The 11,970-nt window shown below is 41.3% G+C and overlaps 1 protein-coding gene across 5 annotated transcripts in view; it reads right to left on the minus strand.

The window, feature by feature from the left end:
• PPARG (peroxisome proliferator activated receptor gamma) overlaps positions 1-11,732 on the minus strand; it is a 75,186-nt gene extending 63,454 nt beyond the window's left edge. Inside the window, exon 1 of one of the 5 annotated variants that reach the window (XM_077325655.1) lies at positions 11,624-11,732. Coding sequence is in view for 3 of the 5 variants with exons in the window: in XM_077325658.1 (XP_077181773.1) it covers positions 10,913-10,931 (19 nt within the window). In the remaining 2 variants the exon portion in view is untranslated. The other 4 variants (XM_077325657.1, XM_077325658.1, XM_077325654.1 and 1 more) reach the window with 4 other exon arrangements.
• Between the last annotated feature and the right edge of the window lie 238 nt (positions 11,733-11,970).

An 11,970-nucleotide genomic window follows, 5' to 3' on the forward strand; every position in this document is an offset into this window, starting at 1 on the left:
ATCTGAGGACCACAGTGATAATCCGAAAAGCTTTCTCAGTGTTTGTTCACACATATACATATTATATGTGTTCACTATTTCAATTGCTGAAATTTATATTACAAAGTACCTATACTATATACATCTGACATAAAATGTGGAGAAAATTTTAGAAATCTTAGTTTAAAGAATATCTGTCATGTATTCAATACTTGAGTAAAGCTGGCTAAAATTTCAGCTCCACAAAAACATTTGTGTGAAAAACTAAGCCTTCAGAAGTGTTTTGTCTGTCTTTGTAATAGACTGTATCAGGGACAGTGTATGTTTGGGTTTATACAGAACATAACCCGGCAAAGACAAAAATGTGTATAGATACTGAAACCTAGTAGCATTACCAAGTTTTGCTCTGTGCTTGAAGAAGTAACTGAATATTCACAATCCAGTCCCCATATTTACTTCTTTCCCTTCCTAGAGAACCTTGATGAAGCATTTGCTCATGAACAATAATGCAATGTAAAATTTGCATGTAATGTGCTTTCTAGCCTTCCCTGTTTCTTTCTATAGGCAAGCCTGCCATAACAGTCTGCAAATGAGTAGAAAAACTTATAGCTGATCATGCAATTGCATCTGAGCAAACCGGTGAATATAAAAAATAAAATCCTTTTTGGGCAAGAGGGTACTACCACGCCTTGGTGATAGCAAAGAAAGAATGTGAAGTTTATACAATTTTCACATTAACTTTCCTTTCTTGTTCTATTATCTCTTTCCAGTATTATTATTTTTTGGCTCTGGCTCCTGCCGGGTGGAATCAGGTGCTGATGGAGACCTGGGCCCTGACAGAGCAGTCAAGATTCCACAGGGCCTGTAAAATGGCACTCTTCCAACTAGCCTACGGTGGAGGTCAGAGCAGCCCCTAATTATATTGGGTCTCTCTCCTTTCCCCTGTCCATCTCATCCCCGTAATTCGTTCTCCCCCCACCCCCAGTCTAATACCATTAAAATACCTGAAAACTGCCAGCAAGATGATAGTTAACTGAATGAAATGTTGAAGCATTTTAGAACTGATGCATTTTCAACATTTTATTGTATTTCACTTAAAGTTGGTTTTAATTGATAAGGATTGCTATGAACTGCCCCGAGCCCACATGCAGGGAAGGAGCAGTTAAGAAATCTAATTATAAATAAAAATAAAATAATTAAGAAATTCTCACATACTATTGCAAGGTATAGCAAAAGCTATTCTAGGCAGTCTTGATTCCAAGAAGTACTGAAAATCTCAGATGAGGCAAATCCCTCAAGAGTGTTTCAGGAATGGTCTGGTCCAGGGAGAAGGAATCTAAACCAGCATGTAAGATTGTGCTGTCATAATAACAAGTTTCGGAAAACAGCACCATGTAGGAGAACTAACTTTTATGCCTTATGCATTCCCAAATTATTCTTCTCAGCTCCCCTATAAATCCCCAGCGTTCTTTCCCTCCTATAAATCTTTCTAGACAAATCATTGTTTTCTGCCCTCACAACCAGGTTCCTCCAAAAAAAAAATCAGGCTTGTATCCCAGAAATCCTATCACTGTGATTTTGGAAAACAATGTATATAAAACATCTAAAAAAAGAAGAAGATCCCTGTGTTTTAGAGAAATGATATTGCAAATATTCCAAATACAGCAAACATGGGATGTGTCACAGCCTTGCAACATCTTCTAAGCCACTCTGTGTCTTATTTTTTTCTGTATGTAGAATGCCTCTTGTTTAGAAGACTGCAAATGTTATTTCTAATAAACAAAGATAAATCACTCAGGAGGTTTTCTACCTCTTTACTTGAACTTTCACATACATAGAACTGACATTTTGTCAGTCAAAAAATGAATGGAAAGATATGCACGTGACTTTCATAACCACGACATTACTTCATGCAGTAGCTGCATTAGCAAATGATGCATAGGGTCAGCTGTTTGATGTGACTTCTGTGACTCTTTGCTGATACAGGAAAAACTGCCTTCGTAAGCAAAATGAGGAACCACAAATCGCCCATCAGAAACAAGTTTCCATATAGCTATTTCTAGAATTAAAAGTTTGTGTAATGCACTGGAATAATATTGTACCCTGTTTTAACAAACATAGGTGACTCCTTTTCCTCTAGCCTCCAGACAAAACAGTGAAAGTAAGGAGTGAAGTTAAAAACCATAGTCAATTTCTTCCAGCACTATCAAACAATCAGGACAGATGTCACACACTTCTTGTGGCTATATAGGGTGCTGAGACAGGAAACTTAACTAAACTGATGTCCTGGGAACTACTCAGAGAGTCACAGGCATGAGAAGAGATCCTACCTACCTAACAAGGGCTGGCTGTCCCTTACCAAGCCTGTGTAGCTTTCAGCTTTACTGAATCCACCATAGTGAAACAGGGAATGAGCATCAGCACAATCAATCATACAGAGATATCTTATTGTATTTTAGGGCATTCTGAACTAAAAGCTGTTCCATTGTTATTGCTTTTCATATCTCTTCAATGTCTAAGGGAATACTGAAGTCTGACGACTTCTACATTCAAATATGCTCTTTCTTTTAAGGAAGGAGACAGAAGACAAAACATCCACCATCTAGGTCTCCCAGTCACTCCCAATGAAGTGGTCCCTTCCTCTATCAGCTATTCCCACTCAGCTACTAAAACCAATAAATATTTTGCCCAGAGAGTAGAAAGAACACTTTACTAGATAATGTGATGAGTATAAACAGTAGGCCCAATTACTCTGTGGCTATCATAGAAAGCAGCTACTGCAAATAAAAGTTTGGAACCTCAGTAGAATGTGTATTCTCCATATCACCATTGGCAGGTTGGGGGGGGGAGATGTGATTAATAAATAATCATAAAAAACCCTGGTATGCACTTCTGAATTATGAAAACAGGATAGGGGTCTAGCCACAATAAAGATTTCAAAATACTATTTTCTAATTTTTATCCTCAGTAGCAGTGTTTGTCAATTCTAGAAACAATTAGATTGTACCAAAGACTGACTGTGACATTTAGTGCAAGAGTTCTTGGAAAGGTTGTAAATCTCATCTGAAAATATGCAATGAACTCCCCCACCCACGAATAACTGGATGTAGTAGTAGCTTGATATAGTAAGTTAGGTGAGGTGGCCTCTAATCTGGAGAACTGGGTTTGATTCCCCACTCCTCCATATGCAGCCAGCTGGGTGATCTTGGGCTAGTCATAGTTCTCTCAAAGCTCTCTCAGCTCCACCTACCTCACAGGGTGTTTGTTGTGGGGAGAGGAAAGGGAAGGAGACTTTAAGTCGCTTTGAGTCTCCTTTGGGTAGAGAAAAATGGGATACAAAAAACAGCTCTTCTCTCTTATGAAAGAATATTAAATTTTCCTGTGAAGGACTGGAGATCTACTGAAATATACTACAATTGACTGTAATTAAACAATATAGCAAGCAACTGACAAAACAGGGTCAAGCCCAGGAATTTGCTGCAGTGAAGTAGAGAGTTAAACCTAATGCAGTCCAGGCATTAGGTTTAACTCCCTACTTCTAAAAATAAAACCAGAGTAATATGGACTGTAGTATTGATGTAACATTGTGGTTTGTGATAACCAAGTATTCACTCATCTAAAGCCATTTACTGGCATTGAAAAACTTTCCATAATATTAAATAACTAAAGCAAAATAAAATATTCACAATTTCACAAATATAAAATTAAAAAAAAAACATTGTCGGAATCACAGAATCATAGAGTTGGAAGGGGTCATAAAGGCCATCTAGTCCAACCCCCTGCTCAATGCAGGATCAACCCAAAGCATCCTAAAGCATCCAAGAAAAGTGTGCATCCAACCTTTGCTTGAAGACTGCCAGTGAGGGGGAGCTCACCACCTCTTTAGAATTCCATTATAATTATGAAGTTAGTGGGAACAAATCAGTGTCAACTCACTAAATGTCATTCATTTCCATAGGAATGCAAACTCATCCAATTCCTTGTGGGTCAGGGACCTTGCCCTTAATCAACATAGATGCTGGATTAGAAAATAAAAGTGCAATGCTGATGAGCAGTAGAAAATTCGGCAAGGTATCGTTTTTCTCAAACCCCTGAAATGGATTATCAAAGCCCCTCCCCTTCAGTGGTTAAACCTGTTTTTCTGACCATTATTGCTTAAATGATCAGCCAGTTCCAAAGCCTATCATTATTTTTCTTTATGTATCACATGATCTGAACTACTAAAACAGCCTTGTGATGTTATGATGTGAGAATGCCTTGTGATGTTATGATGTGAGAATGCCTTTCATAGTGGCGATGCAAAAACAGTAAATAATATCAAAACTGGAATTTAAAATAGAATATAAAACTTTACAAAAGAAAAGAGAAATAAACATCTCTTCCAAAATATTAAAAAAACACATTTATTATATTCAGATATTAATTATGTGTAGAACTTATTTTGCTTTACAAAAAGTACCAGCATTATGAAGCAGTCTCAAAGTATCAAAAGAATACTATGGCAGGGTTGGGACACAAGTTTTACATGTATAGAGTATCAGGTTCAATTCCAGTTTCAGGTAGCAGGCTCAGAAAAAATCTCAGCCTGCCCTGGAGAATACTTGACAGATTAGTTAAATAGTCTAATGGTCTGTGACTCCAGCTCTTTGTAGGACCAACTCTTCCGACTTGCAAACTTGCATCCTTCTACACCAAAAGCACAAAACCAAACCTTACTGAAGTTAGTGCCTCATTCGTTTCGCATTTCCTACCGCCCTATCCCAAATACATTTACTGACAAATAAATCTAACTAGATGTAATGAGAATTTCCCCCTTTGCTTAAGGCTGAAGCCTGTATACATAACCAGCAGAACCAAGTGGCAATGTTCTGTGCCACTGCAGAATGTAAGAGGTGTGATACATGCTTAAATATTCTCACATGGAAAAGGACGCTCTCTGCTCATAAGGAACTAACATCAGGGGAGAAATATTGGCTTACGTAGACTACCCTCTTATGCTATTTTATTATACGCTGGGCATTGTCCTCTAGAAACAGCAGACTACTAGTTACAGCAAAATACAGCCAGGCTGATTCTAGGACGAAGAGTAGTTGAGCATTTTCCTGCTTAACCGGAACAAAGATTTAAAGATTTAAAGAAGCTTATAGTTCAGCCATGAGAATGAATAATGGAATCCTGGCTCCTCAGGCAGTTTGTTATCATCATCACGAATAAGAAGTAAAACAGCATGAGGTAACTTATTCTACAGCCCTCACTTGTTACAAATATATTAAGGTTCCTTTGCTGATGATAGAGACTGTGGTTTGATGACAAAGGACAGAAGAAACACATCTAACCTTCAGAAATCTGTAATTGGTGTTCATTAATATATTACTCGCTCTTCTACACTACATTAATGTCTAGAAGCCCACACTAAAAACTGGTTACTGATGGAACGCCAACATACAATTTACTAAAAATATTTCAGATGATATAAAAGTAGGTCATCAGATATAAGGGATAGTTTTTAAATATAATTTAAAGTTTTTGTTGGAGGGATGCTGTGCATTGTTGTACAAGGAAAGGGTAACAGCTATAAATAAGGGAAAACAGCAGGATATTTTGTGTTTTAACGCAGATTCTGCTGGAAAAACACTCAATCCCTTCTTTTTGCAGACAACGGCTTTTCAAAATTCTCCCAGCAACAATACGCCACACTAGAAGAGATATCTAGTTATATTTTGCTTCTTCCCTGAGGTTTTTTTTTTTACGCAGCCAAGGAATGCTAAAATGTAAGGAAAGGATTAGTGGGGATGGAATAGAGTAAGGCAACTAAATCCCATTCTCTTCCTACTGTTGTCCTGTCAAATTCACACATGCTCCAAGCTGATTTTCTTCCCATGGGAGAAATATAGATGAGAAAACATTCAAACAGCTCTCCCTCTGAAAGGAAAACTTTAAGGTGGAAATAACTTTGAGAAGAAAAACAGCTGAGGGAGGAAATATTAAGTGCCCTGTCCAGTTGTCCCTTTGAGCCCCTAATACTTTATAGTATCTCTGAGAGATTAAGGTTGTAGGATGCCTTACCTGCAGAATGCTTCCCTGAGGGGAAAAAAAAGCTGCACTGTGCTCCAGGATACAATAAGCTTTTATTGATTCTGATCTAACTGAAACGAAAACAGTCCACCTCCATGACTTCTAAGTTTGGGAGGCAGAGCCCTTAATATTTTACAATATTCTAGAAAGAGGTGTGAAATCAGAGGATCAAATTAATTACTTCCCAAACTCAACAGTAACACCCAGGAATGGGGGTGGGGGGATCTTCTACTTACATTCTGTCACTCTGGTTCAAAGACAGAATTTCAGAAACCAGAGTAATTAAGCACTAGACTTTCGAGGCTCAGGACTAGGGAAACAGGTTCTATATTCTGGTTCCATAGCGGTACAGGGAGAAGTTTCCTGATAATTTATTCTCACTGCATGGTTCCTCACAGCCCTCCCCAAGGTCTACTTCAATGCCAGTTCCAATGGAAAGCTGGCCCAATAATCCATTTCAGATTCTCTGGAAATTATACAAAAAATGTTTTCACAAATGCCAAACCATAGTTTCAAAATAATTTAATTTGACAAAAGTAGTCAATTTTGTCTGTGAAATATCTTCTGTACCGAAATTATGAGCATACTAAAGGTGAATTTATATATGAATGTTAACTGTAACATGTTTATAGCTACATAAAGATACTGTACAACATATACGCTCCAAAATTATTTATATATATAATTGCTAATTATCAACTTGTGAAGTAGCAAGTCAGTTGCTTGCTGTTCAGCTTGATGGGACTCATAATATTGGATTCACAGACTTTGTCCTGACTGTGTAAAGTCTGACTTGCATGCAGATGATAAATGGAGTCATAAGGGGAAGGGGTGAATTCGACATTTCTTTGAGCATCACTAGCATGTAATTCTAGTTCATGTAAAAATATACTTCTAGGTTTTGGGGGTAGGTGCCTATATCCCCCTCTAGACAGAAAGAGAAACTTGTGTATGTATAGATGAGGAATTTTTCAAATAGACTGCAATAGCAGTCCTTTCTCAGCCTTTTGGCTAATAGCAAGTATAATGTAGTCGCCCTAAAGTCCTTTCCACATTGCTAGATAACATCACTGCATCTTTGCATGACATAGATTTGCTTGTACAATAAAGCTAGCCAGGCTGAAAATAATGAAATAGTTTTCCAGTGCCTTCCAAGGGATGTCAATGTATTGACCCACTATGGGAATGATAATTATTGGGCTTTTATTTTAGAAATCTGGGTTCACAACCTGAGCAACTCACATTTCTCAGCATCAAGATGAATTTCCCCACTGCCAAATTTGCTGCTTTTTAAGGCATTCTCCAAATAGCAATCCTTCTGCACACACTGCCTCTTTTAAATGCCACCCAGTAAAAATAATAATAACTCGGGACAGTTGTGAGAAGCTAGTGCTGGAACAAGCCCATTGCATTCAGGAATACAACGGGTGCTAGATTGGGGGTGGTGGTGGAGTGGAAGAACTCTGTGGATGGCATCCCTCTTCCCCCAGGACCTGGAAAGGCTTGCAGGCAGCTATTATGGAACTCACTGGCAGGGTCAGTCCTCACGCAGCAGGGATCTGCAGCCTCCAAACCTCAGAGAGAAGGAGGAGGAGGGGATGGTCAGGGGTGGGGGATGGAAGGCAATTGGCTGGCCACTGGACAGACAGGCAAGCCAACTGGAGGAGGAGGCACTCAGCAGCGAGACACTTAAGCCATGAGACATGAATGAGTAGACATTTATATTTTGGGGCTTGTAGACAAAGACTGATAAAAACAAAAATGTTACATAGTACATCCTTAATAACTAATTGGAAGGTGACATTTTGAAGAATTTCACTTTCAGAAATTGGGTAATATTACTTGTTTACCAGATAATTCCTGCAATCGTTTGTTATTTCCAGTTAAATTTCAGGAGGGTAGCTGTTTCAGTCTTAAGTAGAAGAGCTAGATTTGAGTCCAGTAGTAAATTATTTAAAGACCTCCTGCTATTCCAAACTGTGTATGGGAGGGTAGGTAGGGGGTATAATGGACAGAACAGCAAACTAGGCACTGGGTGACTCAGGTTTAAATCACCAATTCTCAATTTGACCTACTTCACAGGGTTGTTGTGAGAAAATGGAGGAGGGGAGAGCAATGTATGAAAATCTGGTAACTGTACGTTAGTAACCTAAAACTGTAATCCCATGGATGTTTCCATGTTTGGAAATAACATTATTACTTTTCATAGAGCAGCAATTATAGTACATATATTTGGGACTTACTTCCAAATGAATGTGCATAGGACTAAACTGAAAATAATTTTAGGATTAGTTTGCTGAAGGCACCAAGGATAAATTCCATTTAAATGTTGCATGCTTGTGATCTAATTCACAGTAGAATTTCTGACATGAAAATAAAAATTAAAAAGGCACCATGGTGTATGTTCTATCCAGCCAACAGTATACTTAAACCAATTTCAGTATAGACATGCTCTCCTAATTTGAGTTTCACATGGGTTTTGTAGGCATAGTAGAAGAGACCTGGACCTACCAAGCTTGGGACACCTGAGCTACAAAAATGGAAGTCAGTAAATTATGTGACACTAAAATCACTAGAAAGAGAGACTTATGACATCCACCAGTGTCAAGGCTCAGTTTGTGGGCAACAGACAAGAAGCTGGATGCAGGAAACATAACCCAGACACCAGAAGGCATACCATAGTGAAGGATGAACCAACAGTCAGAGGCATGGAGGGATTCTCTCACTTGTTGTACCGTTTTCTCTCTATGTATAGGCAAAAAATTAAGCAGGAAGAATGGTGCCCTTTCACTCAAACACAGTTCTCTAGCACTGTGCCCATGGGTGCTGAGGTGTCTACAGTTACCTTTCCAGGCTTTTACAAGTGTTTTAGAAAATAGGTAGGGTTTTCACGTAGATGGATTTCTGATTGGCCATTAGATCTCGGATTGTCTACATAGATTTTTTTAAAGTCACTTTGCAGCAGCTGCTACCCCAGCATGAGGAGCTTTACTGAATGACGGAATGTAAGCTGTGTGTGTGCAAGAAAATATTTTTAAAAAATATGTTCATTGTAAAAGGCACTCTGTTAAATAGAGCTTCTGCCTGAAATGCTGGAGAGAGTGAGCTGAAGAGTTGCATTGAAGAGTTTGATGCTGCAACTGGCTCTGCATCTTGTGGCAGCCATTTTGTTGTTGCGCCCAGAGGGCTCAAAAAGATTGGGGACCCCTACTCTCTACAAATATGCATTACAAGTGGAAATTTCCAAAAGGTATCCTCCCCCCAAGTTGCTCTGCACAGGCTTGCAACTTAGCATGCATGGTTCTGTGAGCAAAACAGGGTGCATGGAGTGAGGACCATTGTACAAGGTGAGATATAACACAACACTTGTTTATGAAGAACTTTAAGCAAATGCAACAGGGGTTATGGGATTTGTAAAGAAGAATTCAGATTATCAAGAAGATCTGTACAGAAATAACTGATGGGACATCAAGTGTTGGAATGGGAAGAACTTTTCTACAGGTCTCTACAGGTATCCAGCAAGGATATTAACAGAACCTGCTCCAATAAAAAAATCTAGCCTGGGTACAATCAATAGTACCCATTAGCTACGGAGACGGCTGTTATCAAAGGCTGTTATTAAATTGTTTCCCCCATAAACTGTTCTATAATGCAAATGGAAAAGCTATGTGCTGATTTCTTTTACCATTCTCTCTCACATTTGCAACATTCGCATATGCCAACACTCCGTTTTTAGCTGTGTGTGAAAACATTCTCAGCCAAAGTAATGCAGGATCTAGTATGAAAGTGATGATTCACAAATGAATGTAGCGCTACTGATTGTTGTGTGTCATACGGCACCATGAAGGGTCTGATCTAAAAAGGGCCAGCCTTGGGCACTATTTGGCTGGGAGACCACCAAGGAATACCAGAACTGTGATTTGGAGACAGACGATGGCAAACCACCCCTGAACAACTCTTGCCTTGAAAACCCTATTGGATCCATAAGGGGAGCTATTTTTTGTACCCCACTTTTTACTACCTGAAGGAATCTCAGTTATGACCTGATAGCCAAAAAAAAAAAAAAATCTTACAGTTTAAAATTTGTTTTACATTAGGAGTTCTAAATTTCAAGAGGTCAGCAACTTCCTTGTCTTATCACTACAGTGCTACCAGAAGAAACTGGTCCTCTGCTACAGCAGTTTTGAATTATGACCTTGTTACCACGTTGGATCATAACTCACACATATTGCCTCAATGTTACAACACCCACAGGAACTTGCAGTCTCTAGCCAGTCTGCCCTAGGGAGAAATGACACTGGGAAACTTACAAAACACAGTACAGATTTGGGATATGACACCAAGGCATCATATATTTCACAATGCACAACATAATCACTATTGAGGCAGGATCGCCCTTGGAATCCTTTCTATACACCCTGTCATGGGCAGAATGTAAAAAAAGATGAAAAATTAAATCAGAAGTTTGAGAAGGCTTTTGCTCACTACCTTGCCTGAACGGACTTCCACACAGGAACAGTTTTGAGTTTTTCAAACTATTCCAGGATCACAAACATGGCAACATGGGCAGAGTTCCTTGGGACAAGCTACTTTTTCACAGCCACATATGAGCATCACCTGGACACGTGAAAGAATGCACTAACGGAATCAGTTAACTCCGAGTCCACATTCTCTCCCAGATTGTGCCTAACCTATCCTTATAATGAATACAAAGTTCCTACTATTGTCTTCTTATTATAATTATATTAATTCATCGCTGTGGATCTTGTGAAGTCAGGCGCCAGCCCCACAGCTAAAGGAGTTTCAAAGATTATTACTCTCTGTTCCTGAACATTTATAATACACAACTTGTACCCACCATCCTGACTCTCTCTCATGCACACACGCTGTGCCCATCTCCCAGTGAATTCAGCCCTCTGAATTCCTTTAACGTGCACCGAGGTCTGGTCTCCCAAGCGTCCAAGCCCACTTGGCTAGGCTGTGCCCGCACATGACATGCGCTTCCCAGGAAACTGGTATCCAGTGGATGTGCGCCTCGGCTCGACACGATTTACGTTTGTGTTGTCCCACAGAGCTTCACCGACGAGACCGTCTCCCCACACCCGCCGCGCAGATCTTGCCCCACCAGAAAGATAACTTCTGGCACCCACCACCACTCTGACGCTCCCCCCGCAGCACGGAACTTCCCTTATATCAACGATGCGTTTCCTTTTGCAATTCCTCCCCCCCTCCCTCCCTAGTTTGCCTGCCTCTTATCAGGCTTCTCCGAGCCAGTAAGGACAGGGGGAGGGTGGGGGGTCGGCAGGGCCAAAAGTGCGGAGGGTCTTTCTGCGGCTACTCCCCTCTTTTCCCTTCACGTCCCACAAGCACGCCGGTCCCTCTGGATCCAGCCTCCCGCTTCGCTAAGGCTACAGATAAGCGCCCCGTACGGCCGGGCCGCCCGGCGCACCCTGAGCCGCAGCCCCCTCCCAAAGGCAGGCAGGCAGGCAGGCAGGCAGGCAGGGAAGGCGAGCCGCAGTCCCGCCGCGCCGCCAGAGGCTCTCGCTGCCGCTTTCGCTCCCACACTGACCTGGCGCTGTCAACTCCGCCGGCGAAACTCTTCCCTTCTAGTGGCATGGGCTCCCCCTCCCAGCCCGTCCTATGGGCAGGCACCGCCTCCCAGGCCGGCAGCCCAGCCATCCCCGCCCTCGGGCCACCCCCCGCGCCCCACCCACCACCCGGGGACAGCCCAAGTGGCGAGAGGCCGGCGGAGGCAGCCGCGCGCTGAGCGGGGGCCAGCGCCAAAGCCACGCGCACGAGGGGAACGCATGGCCGGGGAAGGCAGACGGGCATTTGTTCCCCAGGTGGACGGCTCAGGCGCGGATCGAGCCCACCCGCTGGGGAGCTCCTCGGAAACCACGTGCCGCCTGGCCGGGC

This window comes from Paroedura picta, chromosome 3 (assembly GCF_049243985.1).
Source record: "Paroedura picta isolate Pp20150507F chromosome 3, Ppicta_v3.0, whole genome shotgun sequence".
NCBI lineage: Eukaryota > Metazoa > Chordata > Lepidosauria > Squamata > Gekkonidae > Paroedura > Paroedura picta.